This window comes from Anabas testudineus, chromosome 21 (assembly GCF_900324465.2).
Source record: "Anabas testudineus chromosome 21, fAnaTes1.2, whole genome shotgun sequence".
Lineage (NCBI taxonomy): Eukaryota > Metazoa > Chordata > Actinopteri > Anabantiformes > Anabantidae > Anabas > Anabas testudineus.
The window spans coordinates 13764450-13787070 of record NC_046629.1 but is presented as its reverse complement, the minus strand read 5'-3'; the positions used below and the strand labels follow the sequence as shown (position 1 = coordinate 13787070).

General features: G+C 42.8%; 1 protein-coding gene across 1 annotated transcript; it reads right to left on the bottom strand.

The window, feature by feature from the left end:
- Positions 1-284: 284 nt before the first annotated feature.
- LOC113173523 (activin receptor type-1) lies at positions 285-21949 on the bottom strand. Its single transcript, XM_026376951.1, has 12 exons — positions 21647-21949; positions 11748-11821; positions 10842-11096; positions 9858-10130; positions 9330-9596; positions 7957-8162; positions 5377-5476; positions 4325-4471; positions 3474-3749; positions 2119-2316; positions 1410-1540; positions 285-1286 (listed from the first exon to the last, which is right to left on the bottom strand). Exons 2-12 carry the CDS (start codon positions 11812-11814, stop codon positions 1152-1154), a joined length of 2055 nt encoding a protein of 684 aa, XP_026232736.1. The 5' UTR covers positions 11815-11821; positions 21647-21949; the 3' UTR covers positions 285-1151.
- Between the last annotated feature and the right edge of the window lie 672 nt (positions 21950-22621).

Sequence of the window (22621 nt, the reverse complement as noted above, 5' to 3'; positions counted from 1 at the left end):
CACTCAAAGTCAAAAAGGAAAACCTCATAATAATGCACAAGAAAAGAAAATCCAGATCACCAAAGATACATCCTGCAGGAATCACGAACGTGTGACGAAATTAGGAAAAGGTAATCCATCAAGTACGATGCGACAGACCTGCTATTAACAGAGACATGTCACCGGACACAGTATCAACACACCATCAAGACAAATGACACAGATAAAGAGAGATATTTTTTTCTATTTAATTAATAGAAATCACTAATTGATATAAAATGTTAAAGAAATAAAAAAAAAAAGGCTGAAGTTTGACTTCATTTACTTGACAATGCACGCATTAAGACAACAATGCACGCTTTAAGACAGTATACAGGCTTTACAGGCTTACTTACAGGCCTCTGGAGAAACAGAGTTCAGCATCATCTAGCAGGTATTTTACTTGTTCTTTTAGTATTTGTGTAAAGCTGAAGAAACAATACAACAACAGAACAGCTACATAATTCAATGTAAGAGTCAAGGTGATGTACAAAATGTCTGCGACAGAGTACCTTCTGTTCAACGACGTCTCGGGGAAAAGAGCAATGCCATTGATACCACTGTACAACCAAATGTTACAGGACTGATGGGAGCCCATGAAACAGCACTGTAAACAGGTGAATTACACAGAGTAAAACATAACTGTCCTTGTTGTGACCAGGTTCAGAATGGATGCTGAATCAATTGGCAAACTGACCTCTTTTCCAAATGAATCCATAGTAACTGAGATAAACAACGTAGTACAATTACTAAGATAATGTGAAACTGCTAATATGATTTTTCAAACTAAAAAAGAAAATAAAACATGTCAAAACAACGTCTGCTGTTCTGACAAAAGCAAGCCTACTCAAATGCCCAAGTAACAGTTTCTTCCTTGAAGAATATTTCTAACTGTGTTATAAGTTACATAGATATTTTTCCTATTTCCAAGACCACTGGCCGTCTCAGAAATGCCAAGTAAGCCATCTTTGGATGCCAAAATGTGTCCCACCAAGTGTTCTAAAATAAATATAGGACCGTGCCACTATAAGGGCACAGAACCCATCAAAGTCTTTTGTCTTCGTACATTTCTCTGAGCTGGTCCACCCTCTGGAAGGCTTTCGGTATGCGTCTGCCTCTTCTCAAGGCAGGCCTCAAATGTCCGTTTTGATTTTGTCCAGAGAGCTGTCGATCTTTGTGAGAGTCTTTTTGATGCGCAGCGCCGTTAACCTGGCTGATGGATTCTGGTACCAGCACTCCTTCATGAGTTTTGCCATAGAGGTTAGCGTCTGAAAATAAATATGAACAAATAAATGAGTGTCCCATGTCAACACTGAGGTATTATGGAAATGTTTTCCAGATTTCCAGAACATGCGTACCATAACTTTAATCACAGTTTGAACATTACTTACTGGGTCTGAGAACCATCTGTTGGGGATGTTGGGCCTCTGCTGATCCACACACACGACCTTCTTCATGTCCTCAAAACTGGGATCACTTGGTACCACATCATGAAAAGGGGGCTTGTAGTCTTCTACAATGCCTTATTGTAAAGAAAAGAATGCAACAATTCAATTTAAAGACGCACACTATGCTTTAAACTAAGCGAGAGACAGATTGTAATGTGGTTAAATGGTGTTTGAGGTGTTCAAAGGAAGAATCATGTCGTAGTATTGTTGTTTTGTCCTTAACCTGCTTTTAAGTGTGGCTGTGGGACAAAATAGAAATGTGAGGTTACTGTGTAGAGGGTACATCAATATCAAGTGTTGCTAAAGGCTCAGTTCCTTGTAGAAAGAAATAAACCTGTTTGACAGTGAAGAAAAGGAAGCAGGTTTTATTTCACCTAAGATGCCTCCGGCTTTTCTACAGACTGTGGGAGTGGGCATGTGAATCAAAGACATAACTTTCTATCAATAGCAGAAAAGCTTTTACTACTATCAAGGCAATAATCTTGTCTAAATAGTAGCACTATATCACTGTGATATGTTCACAAGGTTAACTTTACCCACAACACACTCTGTTTATCAGATTCATCATTTTCTGTCTATAGGATCAGGAGAATAGGTGATTACCAAGAGACGGGGATATGCTGAATCCAACACACTGTGTAAACATACTGACCATTGCTGACTGTCCTCCTGGCGATCTCCCATAGGACAAGACCCAGAGCCCAGATGTCCACTCTCTTGTAGGACTCAAAACAATCCATCTGTATGGAGTCGTCAAGCACCTCAGGGGCCATGTAGCGCTTTGTGCCCACTTTAGGATTGTTCCCCACATCTAGCTCATTGGTGTCTTGAAAATGCATGACGGCCAGCCCTAACGTGAAAGCACAAAAAAAGAACTTTAAAGATCTCATGCAGACGCGTTTAACAATGTACCAAAGACAATAATAATCCTTTGCATAATAATCTGCATTTGAGAGCCACAAAATAGTAATCTATGAAAATATCTTATGAAAATATTTTAAAACTTGGACCCAAATGTCTCTTATTTAACTGAGAAGTCCATTCTCAGTGTATGTGCACCGGAGGTTTCAACATCACGCTTGTGTAAATGACATAGCGAACCACGACTGTTGTGTCACAAAGTCATAAAATCCTCCTGGTGTGTGCACGTCTTAAACTGAAATCTATGGTGGGTGTAAAAACTAAAAGCTCTGCTCCCTTCCACATATGAACACTGAAACTATTTTGCACCGAGAAGATTATAACAATCAAAACCCAACTTTGAGTGAATGAAGACTTTTTAAACAAAGGTGGGGAAAAAAACACTTGTCTCCCTCTATTAACAGGTTTGATGCTTCTCCCCATACAGGATGTTGTTCCGCCATGAGAACAACTCGCATAGGAGACAAACAACTGCTTCCATGTTTGTCAGAACAGCAAAATGCGTCATCGGGAGCAGAATTTATTACATGGAGCTTGTAAACATGTCAAGCCTGTCGCCAGGTTATGGCTCCTACCTGAATTAGTCTTTATTCAAGTATCCTCAAATGGAACATTGGTGTATTAGACAAAGTGGTCAGAGTTCTTCCTAATGTATTTTTAGTTAGGAGAGCACCATGGTACATTTAGCAGTGGTTGTTCTTCCTAAATTAACAACAAATAAAGCCAAAGGGATTGATGCAAGTTGAGTGTTATCACGGCAGATGCAGCTTTTATGCAATGCCCATGAATGATAACATCTGAATTACCTCTTTAGTAGCTTCATGCTAGTTAAAATCATCTTACACTTGAGGTGAATACTCCATCAGCACTTTACTAAAAGGTAATTTTATATTCATTTCCGGAAAATACAGCTCAACAAAATTTCAATATTGGGATATCTACTCCACAACTATGAAACTATGTATGGGTTTGTAATGGCTGGACCAAAAAAAGATACATGTCTAATTTATAAATATAATAAATTAATGCCAGGAATATAGAGAAATATAAATAGGACATTTATCATGAACATGTTAGTGTACTCACCCAGGTCGGCAATGCAGCACTGCCCGTTCTTTTTAACCAATATATTTTTGCTCTTGAGGTCTCTGTGGGCGATGGCTGGTTTGCCCTGTGTGCCAAAGATCTCAACATGGAGATGTGCCAAGCCGCTAGCGATGGACAGAGCCATGCGGAGGCAGCCAGAGGCATCGAGGGTACTGAGCTGAAGGTAGTCATACAAGGATCCCATCTCATGGTAGTGAGTGATCAGCCAGAGCTGAGTACTGGAGTTCCTCGAAGTCATGTCTGAAGCTATGAAGCCTATGGTGAGAGGAATGTAGAAATGAAATTAATAAAAAGGACAGTTACAAGAAGTCATGAAAAATATTCTAATGCTGGGTTTAATTTAATAGTTATATGGTTTTTCATTTTATTCCTTTTTTTGAACTTTAAAGCCCAAGAAAATTACAAATATTACTCTACAGAGCAGCACATTAAGTAGCCGGACATTAAAACAAGTACAGGACTGGCTCTGTTCTGGGCGTGGAGCTGGAGAATGTTGTCCAAACTCAGCCCTCCCACCCACTACACAGAGTCCTGGCTGGGCACTGAAACATGTTCAGCCAGAGACTGATCACTGCCAAGCAACTTCACAGAGCCCCACAGGGGGTCCTGTCTTCCATCGGCCATTAACCTTTACAGCTCCTCCCCTCTCTCTAAGGGGGAGGAGTTGCAACGTATACCTCACCCTGAGGTACACCTGAGTTTATTATTATTTATTATTGAAATGTTTAAATTACTGATGGATGTAGATGATTTATTTTGTTTGTCATTTCTTTTTGTTGCTCATATTGTTACAGCTTGTTACATCGGGTTTCGTGTGATACCCTACATACCGAGGATGTTCTCGTGTCTCAGCAGCACCGTGTTGTAGATCTCGGTCTCTCTGAACCAGGACTTCTCATCTCTGGAGGAGAAGATTTTGACGGCAACACTCTCTCCCTGCCACTGACCCCTCCACACTTCACCATAACGGCCCTTACCTGGTAAGAAAAAACAGTGGAGAAATTTTGCAAACGAAATGCAAATAAATATCTGTTATGTCAAATTAACTTCATTAAACACATTCAATAATCTTGGATTAAACATGTGATACCACATACACAGTATCAAGGAACAACTAAAATGCCATAAAAAGGTATCTCTCTCTGTTTTATGTGTACAAGTAGCTAAGACAAAGAAATCTTAAATTAATGCAAATGCTAATGTTGCAGTGTCTACTTGATGTGTAAATAACCTGTTTACATTTTGCAACTTGTGTAAAATGTCCTTTTATTCTGCTGCCTCCTAGTGGTAATAAATCCATCCATGCACTGAATTTTCTGAGAGTCAGGAAATAACTTTATCAGCACAGGAGGTGTAGAACGGAGTTAGTTCCTTATTTCCAAACGAGTGACTTAACCTTGAACACTGATAACTATGACAACATGTTTGTCCGTATGAAAATATGTTTGCCGTTGGTAATATTTTCTCTGACACTTAACATACTACAACCAATCTCAGAAATAACATTTGTGCAATTTTGGCTCCAGGGACTTCATTACTGGAACTGTTCTGGAACATTCATTCTGGCCTGATTTCAGAATATCCTCGCAGCAATTGCACGTTTTGCAACACAAATATTTATTTCAAATTGATGTTTCTTTTGGATAAAGAAATGTACTGGCCTCTCTTAGAATCGTGGCCCATCAGTATTAGCATTAGGAAGGTGGAGAGTAAAACCATCAAATACTATCTAGCATGGTGCCGGGTAAGTATGCCCTCACAGAGACTGTATCTGAATGCTCGTCACAGCTGCTCTGAAGCTTAAGCCCCCTGTGAAATGAATGAATACTGTATTTAAACCTATATATAAGATCTACATATAGAAATGTACCATGTCACTTACCTACACACTCGTTGAGTGTAATCTGTCGAGCAACAGTTCGCTGAACAAGGAATGGGAGTCCTGAGCCACTGCCTGAGGTACAGGAATGATCCAGCAGATCCTGCAAAAGACATAGAAACAAAGAGTTAAGGGATTGTGTATTTGTGCTATCTGAATGAAAGAAAACCTTCCCAAAGGAGCTCCTGTGGCTGGAGCCTAAAAAAAAAAAAGATGAAATAAGGAATTTGTGGGACTCAAATGGAGACTAATACAAGCAGGCCGCCTTTGATGTGGCTCCCACATGGAAAGGAAGGGGGGCAAGGCTGTGTGTACCAGGATACTGTGCCTATGTGGGGGTGTATCAGTGCTGGAGGTGCAGAGTTCCCCCTGCTGAGTAAACAACAGAAGTGCCACCCCCTCTTCGGTGACTTGTGTGGGTGCTGGAGATTTCATCTAATCCAATGGCCAGACTCCAAAAGCAGCGCAATGCTACTAAGCCTTTTATTTATATCTCAGTTTATAAGACATGCAGTGCACCGGCGCTGACACACGAGGGCAGTGCACAGCAACGGAGTCTGCAGCTGCTGAGCAAAACAAATGACTAAACAGGGAGGAGAGGTCGAGGATTGAAAACAACACAGAAGAGTGATGCCTCTGATAAACAGATACATAATGCAAGAGCTGCCTGAGAGACAATTTGGAAACAGAACACGGGAATGCAAGCCCTAAAATGAATGACGAGTTAGTCTACTGAGAGTTTTTAATCCCCCATCTGCAGTACAGGAGGATTGTTTTTTGGGAGGGTACATTCAGGCCAGGATGTTAAACAGCAAAATGCAGTCAGAATGCTGAAATATCATTCAAATCAGAGACAGCGTCTGGGCAGAGAGCTGCAGACGGACAAGCACATGTGTTTGAGTCGGTTTTGCTTTTCACAGCCACGCTGCCGCTTCTAATAACCTTTCTCGTGGTGCTGCCAAGCATTTTTTAATTATGCTGAAACAAAAATTCTGTGGTTCCACGTTTGGGCCTTTCATTGCCAAGAGTATTGATGAAAATTGCTTGAGCATGAGCCAAAATCAGCCGTTTCCCTCTATCACACAGACACACACACACACACACAGACACACACAGTTGGATGTGTTATTTACAAGCTTCCTAATCAAAGATAAATGGGATGATCTAGAAATGTAAGACTTTAATCGTGCTCCAAAAGAGATTTTCTATGTTCTGTGATGGCCAAAGAACACAGAAAATTTTAGTTACAGATGTAAAATCAATGTTTTCAACCATATAAATGTATATTAAGACGTATTAGTATATTTTAGGAGGACAGTGACAAAATGGAGGACAACAACTATATGTTTAGAGCAGAAGCAACACCGAGAGCAGCGTTTGCTGAACTTGATTACACAGTGTGCGAGCTGCTGAATGTGCTGGGTTGTCTTTGAGACTAAACGCTAACCACAGGACTCCACCTAAACTCTGGATTAGTTTAGCAGGCCTCAAAAACATAAACCGCTCCACAGCGAAGAGACATTCCTCTACCAGACTGGAAAATGACTGAGACGACACAAAACAAGTTTGAAAAGTTTAACCGTTCCCACTGCTGAGATAATGTCCTTTAAATCACACACAGCTCAACAGCGAATGTCTGATTTCATGTAATCATTTATGGAGAAAGACCTAGAACATGTCGACCTAAGCACCATAATGTATTAAAGCTTAACAATTACAAGTGGTCAGACTTCACTCTGTCTGTCTCTCTGTCATTTCATAACATTTACTGAGACAAACATAAGGAGTGGACAAATTTAAGTGAGTGGTCCGACACATTCAGCCACGTGGCATGTTGCAAAATGAAATGATAACCGAAAAAGCCACAGAGATAAACAGTGCAATTACCACTAAACAATAGCTCGGTAGAATAGTTTTATTTTGAGGTTGCATGACATATTCTCATATCGAAAACATAGTTGTGGTGGACAAGCGCCATGTTTAAGCAGAAAAAATGCTTTTCTTTGTGCCATGTTTGGCCAGTCACAGCATACCACACTAAACTCTCTAATGTCTCATTTTTAAGTTATCTGGCTGTAAATAGTGTAAATGTGCCCGAAGAAGAAGAAGAAGAAGAAGAAGAAGAAGAAGGGGAAGTTCCCACTAATCCAACAGCTGAATCCCTCCAGTTCATACAACATGTAATTTTAGGGTTATCCATCTCTGTTACTGGTAGACGGATATACAGACTTCAGTTGTAAGACGCTGCGATTCAAGCACAGAGTTGTTTACGCTGACTGGTAAGCTGCACAGACAGCAAACAGACCTACAACGAATTTTAAATCTCGAAGTAGAAAAATACACACACACACACAAAATAAATCTAGTCCATACTGAATGGTGTATTTGAAAATACTGAAGCAGTGAGTTTAAATAGGGAACTTGAGTTTGATTGGGCTTCATTTGTAGCACACTAGTCTAACAAAAGTATGCTTTGAGCAGCTCTTGCACTGATCTTTGTAGCTCTCTTTTTTCAGGAGGTCTTCTCCTATTCAAACGCTATAAACCACTAAAGCTAACCGTCTTCATTGTATCGCTACTCACCGCCAGAGTGCTCTCCCCCACATTTGACGCTATAAGGCCATCAATGGTTCCATATTCAGCATCTCTTGATGTTAGCCTCTCCATCTGGTTGTGGTGGATGCGTCTGAACACCAGGATGGCAATAGCAGAGATGATGATGATGACAATGATGGGAGCCACGATCACGACAGCCAGCGTAGTCACACTGTAGTTTGGCAGCTCATCGGCTGTGAAGAGAGAGAATTATTTATGAATATAGTTTTTTAGAATACTACATGAAGCGTGACCTTAAGATTACAATTTGACTTTCGCCAGTGTACAGCTGCTTAAATTGAGCAGCCAACAGAAACGTCTTACAATATAAAAAGAGGTTATGATTATTCGATATGCTGGCTGCAAGTTTTGCAGCACTCTGCAGACCCTGTGAGGAGCCAGTTGAGGGAGTGGGGGTGCACGCAGGCATCAGGGTTCACACACAGACACACACACACACACAGTGAATCTCATCAAGTCGCCCTGAGGAACTGACCACCATTCACACTTTCAGACATTCCAAGGGAAAGAGAGTGCTCAGCTCTGCCTGCAGCACAGACAATGATCCCCTATACTCAGCTTGAATAATGAACTCTTTCTCCCACATCAGTAGCAGCACGTTCTAGGAGCTCGCTAGACTTGAATCAAACACATTGGAAGCAATGCAATAAATTAGACCTCTTTTTTCTACAAGGTTGGCTGTATTCTAATGTTTTGGCCCCATCAAAACATTAGACACCTCTTGATATAATGCACTCCAGTTCCTCATAAAGTGGCTATTGATTGTTTATACAATTCTCATACAGCAGTTTAAAACAGCTGTAGAGAAGAGACAAAAAAAAAGGGTAACATTAGCTCTGTGTATAAATGTCTGACTCTCCATCTCCAGGTGGTTTCGCCCTCTGGGTTCTTGTCAACCGACACTGACAGCCTCCAAGAGGACAGGGGGAACCAGGTGGACCATGACTAAACAATATTCAAAACCTCCCCCTCGCTGCCTAGTGTCTCCCCCATTTCTGTCTCAGGAGGTGCCAGAAGTGTGGCAACACAGAGGTGCAAGTCAGCCCAACAGAAACCATCCAGAACAGTCGTGGCAGACAGTTTCACAGCTCATGGCGCAGCCTCCTCAGTAGTGAATGATGGGGAGGAAGAAATATTTGCCACTTCGTATTTGTCTTAAACACAACAAGGAATAACCCACATGCTCACTGCTATTAAGAGTAGATAAATCTAGCGATAGGGGTTTAGCAGCTTAATTAAAGGTACAGATTTCAATGCCAAAATAAACAGATGCTCTTGAACTAAACTTTACAAACACAACTTCACATTCATGCTGCGTTCTGGACAGTGCAGTACTATACCTTTGACAGGCAGCTCGACAGTGCTGTTCATGTTACACAGGTGCCCGTGGCAGCACTCAACAATCTGGTCTCTGGACGGAGGGGTCTTACAGGTTAATGTGCTCTGCTCATAAACCTTAAAGCAGCCTTTCTGGTACACCAGGGAGCCAGCGTTGACTGTCAGAGATGAGAAACACTGGTGGCCCATGCAGCGGTTCCCTGTTACACATGAGCTGCCCTCACACACACATTGGTGCTTCTCTTTGATCAGGGGCTTTACCGCCTCTTCTGCAAAAGATACAGGGAGAAAAAATGCCACTACATTAGTACATAAGTTAGTAGTGAAATCATCTGTGTCACTATTTGCATGCATGTTGAATTTTATGCTGTTAAAAACAAACCAAATATTATTTATATTTATGCCATAAATGGAAATTATAGCAGATATCAGATCCAAAGCGGACCTTTGGTACAGTCTTAGGCAACATAAGGTCTATGGTGATGGTGATCGGCAGCCAAAAGAAATGTGTACAATGTGTGCAAAGTCACCTCTCCCTGGAGCTTGCACAGTGACGTTCATGTTACACAGATGGCCCTGGCAGCACTTGACAACATGGACCGATGAAGGTGGCATGGCACAGGTGGCTCTGCCCTCCTTGTCGTCCCTCAGGCAGCCCTTCTGCTGAACGGCCACCCCATCAATCACCTTCAGAGAGGAGAAACACTGCTGGCCTGTGCATCGACGGTCACGCTCACACATGCCACCCTCACACACACACTCCTGGTCTCTGAGGACCGGTCTGCCAGCAGACAGCTCTACATCTGATAAGAGGAAATAGAGATATGGGAAAACCCATTACCGCAATACCATTAGTGTCCCATCAAATTAAATGCCATTCACTCACATCACAAAACATGCAGGTTACAAATGGCTCTTTGTTGGCCGGTCATCGAAGCGACCACTCAAATAATTTTAAACTCATCCATCACTTTATGAAGTGCTTTAAAAAAAAGTAAATCAATGTGCCAGAAATGATTTTTTCACTTTAAAATCATCTGGTAATATAGTTTATACAGTTTCAGCATTTATTTCCAACCGGACTTGATGGTGTTTGTATAATTTAATTATTTCCAAGTTCTCCACTAAAATTAGTCCTTGGCAATATTGAACTCAATCACTGTGAAAAGATATAAAGATGATTCTTTCAATTCAGTTGAATGATTCAAAGCAAATCTAAGCACATCACCAAATCCTAATGGAAATGAAGATGATCCTAATGACTGCTTAACAAGTCTACGGGAACGATCCTTGGGCAGTTGAACAGATCTGTGAAACGATTTTCCAAATTTGTAGAAGCCTTGTTAATGAAGCTGTTCTGCAGCCAACTCTAAAGTGTCAGATGTCTATGCTTCACACATCACAGCTCTCTGCAAAGGGGTCAGCCATCACAAATACATTTCCAAACATAGACAATAGGATGGTAAAACGACTCCTTCCTGTTCTGCAGTATATTATAAAAAGATCGCACTTACCTTTCACCAGTGACTTCAAAGAGATGTTCATGTTGCACAAATCCCCAGAACAGCACTCTATCATCAGTTCAGGAGTTGGTGGGCTTCCACAGCTCAGGGGCCCTTCTTCATTACCCACAATGCAGCCCTTCTGAAGGACTGACGTCCCATTCAGTATAGAAAGAGAGGTGAAGCACTGCTGGCCAAAACACCGGTCCCCATCGCTGCAAGTCGATCCGTCACACAAACATTCGGAGTGTTTCACACTGCTTTCACCTAGAAAAACACAATTACAGAACACGTCAGAATTCATCCTTGAGTGGCTCGAGTGCTGCAGTGGGAGACCAATTACAGGAGGCAAAAATATTCCCACTCATATTTTGTGATGAAAAGTGCTAATCCCTCCTGTACGTAGCATATGGGGAAAAGTGTGGCTTGCCAGTCTTAAAAAAAGAAAGCACTTTCCACTGCATTCCACCACCACTGCAGTTGTTTAAAATAACACGGAGACAGCAGATGAAAGGGAGACAGACTGAGGAGCAAGGTGGCGAGAGGGAAAATAAATGATGTGAACGTTTGGACTGCATGTGATAGACTTGAATGGACCGACCCAGAGGCTGAGGGATTGTGAGGATGTTAACACAAAAACAGAAGATGAAATACACATTTCATCCACAAATCTTTTTACTGCATTTACTCGAGGCCCCCAGTGACAGCGCGTGACCCACTAATCCTGTTTGTTTGCCGTAACAAGGTTGATGGCTCCGCAACAGATAACTACACATTTAGAAAATAGCCATTCAACCAGTTCCTGTCTATTCACGCTGCCAGAAGCCTCTCCTGCCTTCAGCGGCAGCTTTCTCTCAGGTCTGACGTGTAAAGCTTTTGGAAAAGTGTGACAAGATGGTAGCAGAGGCTGATGCTTACCTTCCAAGCTAGAACAGGGGAGGACCAGGGCGATCAAGACCAAATGAAACATGTCCCCAGCTGTCATTGTAGACCTACATGGAGAACAAAGGAAAACAAGACGTGATTACTGCACTATAATAAAAAAGTGTTGCCAGGTGAAAAAAGTCTGCAGCAATGAATAAAGAATGGGGATTTTTAATCAGATGCGTTTGAATACCTCCAGTATTTGAGTAAATCGTCTTTTGGGCACACTGTGCAGTGAGACAGAAAACCAAGACAGTCAGACCGTTAACAACAGGATTTGCTGTTGACCTAAGAGTATTAGACAGAGCAATTTTAAAGAGGGAGACCTTTTCTTGTTTTTCAGAAAAAGAGTCAACACCAAGTTTAAAATGCTCAAGTAAAGTGGGTCTCATGCCTTCCTGTTGTCCTGGCAACAAGGCATTGAGTGGCAAGCAATGGGGAGACTGGTGCTCTCCTATTGGCTGCCTCTATGCGTGTGTGTGTGTGTGTGTGTGTGTGTGCGCGCGTTGATGTCTGTGTGTGTGTGTTGGAGGCGCAGGCTGCTTGGCAGTAAGGGGAAATAAGGAGCAGACAGACGTGAAAGGAGGAGGAGGAGGGGAAGGAGACGAGGAGCACAGCAGGGAGAATAAGTGTGGGTGCCCAAATACTATCGTTCAGAGACCTGCAGAAAAGTAATCCTTCAATATTTGATATGTCTGTAGGAACGTCCACACGCGCCGTGCAGTTATGCTTGTTTGCCTTGTTCATTGACAGGTTTTAACAAACCACCAAAGCCTACTGTGAACTCCAGAGAACACAAAATCCCTTCTAACAACCCATTTTGTAAAGATAATATGTGAGTTTTGTGGAGACATCATAGCCTAGAGCGTGCCCTGTTTATGCCATACTAAGCACCGGGAGCCGTTATCTTGGCAGCATGTGTGTGCGCGCCTGAATGCATCTGTGCCACAGATAAATACCCCCAGCCCCCCTCTCCCCCCACCCCCTCCGAGCCTTTGTGCCCGTCTCCCTGACATAAATGATTAAGCACGTAATGTTAGCATTAGCCCAACGGCAGCATCTGTACGGGCCGTTCACACACAGACCACATGCTGCTTCTTTAATCAGAGCACAAAACAGAGGCTGCCACACAGAGATAATCAGGAGCTGTGTCTGCTCCCCTTGGACCAAAGGAGAAGGGTGCAGCAGCGGGGGCAGGCAACGGGCAGGGGGGGGGGTTACGAGGAGGTAAGGGAGGTATAGCCTGGGGGCAACTGAGGGACAGTGGGTCAGAGAAGGACAGGGAATGAAGCCAGTGAGGGAGACACAAGGGCTCGAATGGGCTGCAACTCTGAGGTAGGCGGAACGGAGTGAAGTGGGACAAGGAGGTGTCTGGTGTCAACACCCAGGGGCATGGTGGGAAGAAGGGCAGCATGCTGGTGGGGGACATTTGGCTGGGCCATGGTGACGCCAGGGGGGCCGCAGGAAACAGGACAGAGATAAGCAGCAGAGTGAGACACAATAGTCTGGAAGCCTTAAAAAAAAACAGACAGACTCTTCTCTTGCTGTTAACTCATACATTATCCATGTAAAAAAGACAACAAGGAGCACAATATCCCGACTCGCACCCTGGTGACAGATCAATAACTCACAGCAATTAACTAAGTAGAGCATGTCATGGGGCATCACTTAATGGCCCTTAGTTGGTGTAGATGATTTGCTGCATTTTGTTTACATTCACTGCTGAAAGACCCTCAAAGGGGCACTGAAATTATCTCCATCTCAATTCATCTCTCCCACGCAGACACTTTAGTCTTAAATAAACAGGGAGCCACACTCCGACCACCAAGCAACCAAGTAGTCGTGTTATGCGTTCGCAGCTATGCACACAGTAAATATTCTTCTGGGCTCCAGCATGTGCCTACATTTGTATTGTGCACATGCAAAGTGCACTGGGAGTGTTTTCTATTTTCTTTGACATAAGAGCAGTAAACTGAAACTGCTCCACATCTATCTACGCACAAGCCGGTAACATTGTCAAGACAGGCTAACAGCTTGGCTCACACAGTGAAGACTGTGCCTGATATCGGAAACCACGGAAGGAATTCTTGGCGAGGAGAGATGCAGGGCCAGCATCTGCAGAACTGATTACGATCTGAACAGACAACTTTATAGCACTATGTAAATGTGTGTGTGTGTGTGTGTGGCAGCCCTCTATTCCTACGTATTGAATTATTGGGCAGCGTTCTGCAGTGTGTGTTTACAGAGTTGACATCCTGCCGTGGGTGTGATTTCATTTCCTCCCATCTCAACCCCCATCTTTCCTTTTAGTCCCCTTTTCCTATATCCTCTGATGAGCTGCTGTAATAGGAATAGGAAACCAGTATGACTATGACAGGTAATTTTAACTTGGAGATATATAGTAATGGGTCTCATAAGTTTAACACGACCTACTTTTAACTGTCTTTTGCCATCTATGAAGGCCAAACAGTTTATGGTCGTTTCCATTTTCCAATGTCCATCGAAGTGTTAAAAAGTTACTTACTGGCACTAACCTTGTACATGAAAACATAAAGACCACACTAGTTAAAACATATGCTGAGGTGAAATAGCTGAAGGTTATTTTAGGGTTGACTCCTGCTGATTGCTGCTAGAGGTACTTGAACGTTTTTCTATGCATCAAGACTCATTTTATGAGACTGTTTTTTTCCCCCAGACACTTCAGTTCAGTGTTCCCCTCTTCAGAGGGTTATCTTGATAAGCAGTTCTCTAAGACGTTGAGCAGAGCTTTAATTGATTAGATGGAGATTATGAGACATGCCACTCAAATGATGCGAACAGTACGTCTGAACCCATGTAGAGAGTTATGATTATTTAATATGTATGATGGTTCAGATGTCCATATATAAGACTATATCTTTGAATGTCCTATTAACCTAATATTCTCACAGCTGTCAGCAACAAAGGCAATTGTTTTACTCCGGGAAGTTACTTTATTATTTCAGTCCTTAGTATCCGGGTCAGGACAAAGGAGAGAATGAGAAAACACTACTTTGTCTGATGAGCATGGAGTATCACTGAAGCTGAGGAAGGAGGAGGCTTGGAGCGTTGCAGGAGCTGCTGAGTCATCATGCTGGCAACGAGGGAGACGAGAAGTGGAATCTGTGTCTGAGCTGGCAGGCTGGCACAGTTACCATGGCACAAATAGCCTGGGCACCGAGGAAACTGCAGCAAAGGAAGAAGCAGGCAGAGACTCGAGCACGGTGGAGCCTGCTGTTCGTGTCCCTGTCCGTGACCCAGACCCAGACAGCCAAAGTACCAGCATGCCATCAGCGACACACAGATGGTTCGCTCCTAGGTGGATGTGGGTGTAATACAGACCTGAGGGCAAAAGTCTTCTTCTTTGCAGCAGCCCACATTCATATTCACACTGCAGCTCAGCAGATCAACACATTCATTTAAGTGTAAAAAATGCATTCTCTGCCTACAGTCAAATACTACACTTGGGATGACTAAAACTAAGTTGAAAGAATACACAACCTTTATAGAGAATACACAACTTTTTGTGAGCGATGACAAAACATACTCTCACAATTGATACAGCCGTGTTCATGAATGGGGTAGCATGAATCTTACATTAAAAGGAGATGTGCACCCTAATGATTCAAACAGTAACGCTGTAACACTGTTGTAGTGAAAGACTACGTTCAACACTTTATATAATTCTAGATTAAATGTTAGTGATCAACAATGATAATTTAACATTAATTATGGGGATCTGACATCATAGCAATTACACATTTCACCTCTACAGAACCGTAAAGCAAACCAATTGAGAACACATCGCTCATCTAATGGTTTGACATCCAATAGTAGTTGGCATTTGGCTTTAGGTCTCTACACACTGAGGTATCAACAGTCTTGCAGGTCACTGGATGTCATACTGTGCAGCATCGGTCTGAAAAAATCTTGGTAGCAAATCTGTGTCATGCTGTATGATGTCAATTTTGAGGCATGTCAGTCTGTGGGATGAATGCCTGATGAAATGTAGAGCTGGGATGTAGGATGTACAGGATAAAAAGCAGAGACGTGTTACAAACTTGCATCATCCATATGAAAAACAAGCTTTGGCCTTAGAGCTGCCACTTTTTTTTTTTATTAATAAAAAATGAAATCACAATGTTGAATATAGTTTTCTGCCACATTTGATGCAGTGTTCAATTTAGTTTTATTTGTATAGCGGCAAATCACAACAGACGTCATCTCAAGGCACTTTAAAGTGTAACGTTTAAGACCTTATAAAATATAACGGTGTACAGAATTAAATAGAAAATCCAACAACCTCATTTGAGCACTGGGCGACGGTGCAGAGAAAAAAAACTCCCTTTAACAGAAGAACCCTGCAGCAGAACCAGGCCCAGGGTGGGCGGCCATCTGCCTCGACCGGTCGGGTGTGAATTTAAAGTGGAAATTCCAACTGGTTGGATGTTAACATCCAGAGCCGTTTTGAGACTTTGGTTCTTAATTTCTTGGTCTGAATTTTGTGACAGCTTGTCTTTGCCTGTCAAAGTTATACATCTACTGTTCACTGTAACTGTGCCTCTAGGTGGTTTAAACTGCTAAATTAATATGGTGGTTAATGTCTGTCAAATGTTTGATTAATAAGATTAATAATGTTTGAATAGCACACTGCAGCCTAAAAAAGCACTGCTTTGGCATTAATACTAACTTAGTTATTGATAGTTTCTACAATTTTGAAATGATTTGAAGTCAATGCCCCACTGTGACCTTCTCTGGTGAACAGTGAAATGCAGGTTGACCCCTTCTCAATGCTGTGCATCATACACTGTGTTTGTGCGTGAAAGACGTATGGCTCCACTGAATGAAAAGTGAAGCTCATTAACCTTTGGAAACACACCTCGCTGGCCAGGGGCTTCATCAAATGAGAGAGATGAAAGAAGGATTTCTGCGGCCCCAGGTCAACCCAGGCCCAGAGCCCTACAGTATCTCAGCAGCTACCTCCTTTCACAATGTGAGGAATGTAATCAAATGCAAATGCCCCCCTGCTTGTGTTCAATTCTCAGTCACACAATCATTGCAGTAGGCAATGGCATAGCAGGTTTTCGTTCCTTGGATACAGTGCAACCTGTGGTGTGTGTGTGTGCGCTCACAGTGTATTGGGCCTAGATCTAATGTAATCCGAGAAGAGTACTTTTCTTCCTGATGTGGTCCCACCCCATCTTCCACCGCTGCACCACAGACACACTCTGGTAGATCTCCACACACACAAAAAAATAAAAAATCAATTACAATTACAACTCTTTTGTTTCTAATGGCATTCCGTGAGGACCCACAAAGTTTGATTTGTTTCCTCATAGTGCGTGAGAAACACGCGAGACCGCATCAGCTCCACAAAGACGCAAGAACGTTTACATTTCGACATAGCTTCTGCGTGTCTTGCGAGGTTTTCTTGGGGCTTCGGGCTGTGTGGGTTCTCGTCGGACACAACTTGTAACGTCTTACAGCATTGTGAAGATACTGTTAACAAGTCTTCCGTGCAACAGTCACCATAGCAATTAGCCATCCATTTTTCGCACCACCATCAAAACATCTGAAACGGCCAATTCAAACACACCCTCGCCCTATGTTTGCAGTCACAGGAATGCACAAACATTCTCCCTCCAAACGACCATCTCACAAAGTTCACCGCTGCGGGACAATAAGGTTCTCAAAAGGACACCTTGATTTGTATCCCAGGACACTCTCGAAATACATTTTCCTCCTAGTGGAACAAGTAAATTAGGCAAATCGACTGAAGAACTGCATGGGCAGACACTCAAAGCTTAGAGATTCTGTTAAGTCGTGACTGATAGTGCTCCTTGTCTGGCTACAGAGATGTTGGTGGATACTTATCAAAGGCTACATGCGCAGATGTATTTCTGTTCAAGCCAAACTGGAAGGAAAATATGTAAACAAGCATTCGCACAAATGGTGATCACACCGGAGCTGGATACAGGTCACTTACAAACATGAACATGAATCATCAACACACAAAGATCTATTATAAAAAGAAAGTAATAAAAGATTTAGCTTGTAGTATTGATTTCAGCCATATTGCCCAAACCAATGAATAACTAAAACATTACAAATGTCTCATGTGCCTCAAGCATGCAAAATGAGCTGCACTAATTCAAGCACCAACGTGACGCTGAAGTACTCCCATCATAACCGAACTACTTCAGTTTACAACCCCGTGACCCCGAGAGATGAAACGTAGATTATTTCTGATTCGCAGACAAAGTGCCCACACAAAATAAGAGCCCGTGTCTGAGCCTGGGAAAGAGATCAGAGAGAGAGGCAGCAACTGAAACAAAGCCGTAACTTCCCCCCCCCCCCTAACAGCTGAGCGATAAGACAAGAGCACTGAAGCAAGTGAAGGGCTCATAAAATGTGTATTGCAGACTGTCTCCAGTGCAGTCTGGGGTTAGCATGGAGAGAGAGGAGAGGAGCCAGAAGCACTGCAGATCTATGCGCGCGCGTGTGTGTGTGTGTGTGTGTGTTTGCAGATAGTAGTGTCTCGTCTCCTTTCTGTCTCCAGTCGTCTTCCTCATTTGAACACGGAAAAAAAGGGGGGAATCAATACGTCGGCGCAGAGCCACCAGAAGACAAGAACGAGCTTCAAAACAGCAAACCGTGAAAGGAGACTAAAATCTGGCAGACACACAGGCATTCTTTTATCTTTATTCTCTTTTCCCCTCCAACTTCCTGTGTCCTGCTGAGACTGCAGTGCCCGCAAGACCCAGACGGCTCTTCTCATCATGATATGTTTAGGCTGCATAAGGCTGATGATTATTAAAAAGCTCAAGGTTTTTTTTTTTTTTTTTTTGACTAAAAATAACACTGCAGACAGAGGGCCCTTTCTGAAAAAGCTGGACACGAGCATGGAGCAGAAGCAAATTCAACCCACATGCTGTGTTGCTCTGCAGCCTGCTGCCTAATCTGATGCCAGATCTGTTGCTAGTTAAACTTTCTAGTAAGTCAGCATATATGCAAACACACGGAGACACAGGGCACACAGGACATATGCTCAAATGCTGGTGCAAGATAATGGAAGGTTGGTACTCAGAGGCTAGACCTGTAGCCAAACATCAGCTGCTGTCTCCCACCTGCACATGCATTCACACACACACACACACACACACACACACACACACGCACACAGTATCTCCTCCCTCCTCCCCTTTCTTCTTTAACTTGGGAGCCACCTACACGGTGGAGCGATGAGCCACAGATTCTTGCTCAGACATGAAGCAGTCTATCTTGGTCTCATAACTGCAGTTCTGTTGTTAATGACAGACTGTGTAACCTGATTCCACACACACGCAGGCAGACACACACACACACACACACACACACACCAGCCAAGCCTCAAACACTCTCTCAGGACTTTTTGGAGCGAGGGCTTCTCCTTCTCCCTTCACATGCATATTGTTCCAACCCAAACTGCCAGCTGCTTCTGACAGCCAAATTACTGTGCACACAGAAATGATTGCTAATAGAGGTCTACCCCCCCCCCCCCATACTCCACCCCCCCCTCTCCACCAAATCCTTGCCTCATGTCTTCCGAATGCTCAGACCACTGTGGACAAATTATATACTTCATGGCCATCAGGAAGAACAGCGATGCACTGATGTAAAGGCCAAGACATCTGCATCCAAAGTTTTTTGGGGAAGGAAAACTTGAAGGTTGTTAAAGGAGAGTCGTCAAAACTTTGATATTTACTGATAAATTGGCTGTAACTGGCTCAGAATAGGGAACCCATTGTGTCATTTTCAATTAATCAGACACTCCCATTCCTGATTCTTTATGTAATGTCTGAACACAAAATGAACATTTGAACTGGAAACAGACCAAAGCGGCTGATTGTCTGACTGCTCGTCTGTCCAAACACATTCAAATGATCCGACATAAGATAAAAAAAAAAAAAAAAAAGAGCAAGAAGAACTGAGGTTCACTGTGTATTTTTTTTACAACAAGACATACAGGTTGAGCTTGTTTGTTTTGAGTGTTTAAAATGAAGACGGTGAACAACAGCTCCATTATTAAAATGATATGACCTGTACGACATCAAAATAAGCTCCACTCTTTATTCGGCCACCAAATACCAAATGTTTCACTTCACATATTCGAGACCCCTTAAACATAAGTAGTAGACGGTACATCTGATGTCTGGATGTTCATGAGCACCGGCCAAGGCACCACTAAAGAGCCCATTGTTTGAAATACGTAGTCAGAGACAGAGGTAATCTCCTAAATGGGCGAGGAACAAACCCAAACAACAACATTACTGTTAAAGGCCGAGATACTGGGAGACAGAGGAGAGGGTCAATCACAACGGCAAAGCGAGCAGCCACAATCATGTTGGTGCACATTACCTGAGCTGCACAGAACAGGATCCACAAGATCCCCTGGAGTTGATCCATATCTCAGCCCAGACCGACTGGCATCCCTTTATCTGACCACTATCAGCCAGACTCCACGACGCAAGTCACTGAGAGCGCCAGGCGTCCTGTAGAGACCGGACCTCTGAGACCGGCCAGCTATGGGGTTACATTGTCCAGATCCTCAAAGCACCACACATTCACTACCACTAACCATAACGAGTAACCTTTTATTTATATATTTTCCTCTTAGGAAAAGAAAATCTCTATTTTTTTGCAAATCCAAGTGATTTTTAATTAACTACACAGTGTCTTTAGTGCTTAAAGTTATTCTAAAGTGGGCCCTTTGTGTTAATTAAACAGTCTGCCACGCCAGACACTACTGATGCATATGTACAGCTGTCAGATTGTCATGCATATGCACTCAACCTCACCTTGAATGCATCACAAAAACAAAAGGAGCCCAGTGGCTAATGCACAATCAACTGTCCCGCAGACAGCTGAGAAAAAAAAAACCGTGATTAGTATGTGGGAATGTCATTTGTGTGTGGGAGGGGGGGGGGGGGGGGGGCAATCACGACGAGTTGATTCACAAGAGAAGAACAGTTCAGTGCGAGACGTGACCATTCACACGTCTTTTAATCGCCACAATTATCTTTGAATGTCTCTCAGCTTGCATTAACACCTTAGTAATGAAGTTTGCACCCCTCTCATCAGCAGCTTTATCGCCTTTTTTGATTGCCCTTGCCATCTTATTACACCCCATTTCCTGTCCGCCCCCGATTGTTCCACTAGACATGTCAACAAATACTTCAGCATCCGCATCTGAGTGTTTTGTGTTTTTTTTGTTTTTGTTTTTTAGGTGGCAACTAGTTCAATTACGAATCAAACCACAGACTATTCTGATCCGATCTGATCTGGGGTGTCAGCAAATGTTGTGGCTCTCTCCACCCCCCTGCAGGACTCCGATTGTGATGGTAAAAGGTGCTCAGCGTGAGATGATGAGACACACGATCCCGGCAGCAGCGACCCTCCCAAGGAGCGTTTGAATGACAAAAGACTCTCAGCAAGTCACAGCTGCTGGCTGTGCCGAGGGTTTGATTTGATTGTGCAACTGAATTTACAGTAGAGGAAAGTGGCAGAGCTGAACTGGAGACCAGCAAATAACCGAAATAAACACATGCACGCAAAGCTACAGTCTGCTAAATCATGTTTATATGATGCTGGATCATAAAACCTGCATTAGTGTGAAATGACAGCGGGAGGAAAAGCTGCACATCAGCACCGGAGTTTCCACAGAAAAGCTCAGAGGAAGACAGGATTTCTCATTAGAGCCCGTCACGAAGCTTTTCCCTGACTAATAAGCAAACTTGTCCACATCCGCAGAAATGTCTGTTCCCACATCGCCACTAAGAAACGAGGGCGACGGTGAGGATCAAACGAGGAAATGACACAGACATGACCAAACTTACCGTGTGGGCTTTTCTCCAAGTGCTTTTACGAGGGCGCAGCTCGAACTATTCTGCTTGTGCCATCTCCCGAGGATTCACCGACAAACTCCCGATTTGCTTCCTAAAGTCTGCACAACAGAGGCTGCAGGACGCCAACACATTATCGTCGCTCGTTGGGGGAAAAAGAAAAAGGGGCAAAATTCACACGATTTTCGAGTTTGAGAGCGACAGAGAATGGAGATACATTATGATCCGCTGTCCGTCTTTACGCATTAACACTGCCCGAGCTGCTCCACTCGCTCTCAGAAGGTAAAGCGCAGCACTGGAGGAGGAAGTTACCTTGCGTCAATTGACCAGCGACCAGTCAGATGATAGGTGCAGATTTCCGGTCGGACGTTTCAAAATAAAACAAATCTGTGTGTGTGTGTCTCTCTCTCTCTCTCTCTCTTAGTCTAAATGTCTAGAACTACAAGTAGCCTACAAGTCTGAGGTATTTGTACAGTACACAGGAAACTTGTCAGGGGTTTATAAAATATGATGCACTGTTACACTGCCAGCTGAAATAGTAAAATGATTATACTATAATAATTCAAATAGTCTTGAAACAAGAGTGACTAATGGATGTTAATGAGATGTAGTGAAACCAACTTATTTTATGCAAACATCAGTCCAAGATGGCTAGATAATCACTTTACTATCATAGTGTCTATGACTCACAAAAGATTAGACAGGTTAATTAGTGAACCAATTAGTGGATTCTCAGAATATCTATTAATAATCTAATAAAATAACATATTATAGAACATATTATTATCATATTATTATCATAAATAAACTGTGTTTTTTATTTACTAACATTTTCAGTACAGGACTACTTGTTACTTAGTATTATATACTATTATATACACTGCGGTGTTGCTACTTTTAAGTACTTCCTCCATAAGCTCTGCTACATGTAACCTACTGAAGACCAGTATAAAGAGGTCAAGTGTTCAT

Excerpts from the sequence above, each read along its gene's own strand:
- LOC113173523 (XM_026376951.1), bottom strand. The coding sequence starts at position 11,814 with ATGACAGCTGGGGACATGTTTCATTTGGTCTTGATCGCCCTGGTCCTC. Across the intron at positions 9,597-9,857 it reads TGTGCAAGCTCCAGGGAGAG|AAGAGGCGGTAAAGCCCCTG; the intron begins GTGACTTTGCAC and ends TATCTTTTGCAG. Across the intron at positions 5,477-7,956 it reads TGGGGGAGAGCACTCTGGCG|GATCTGCTGGATCATTCCTG; the intron begins GTGAGTAGCGAT and ends TGTCTTTTGCAG.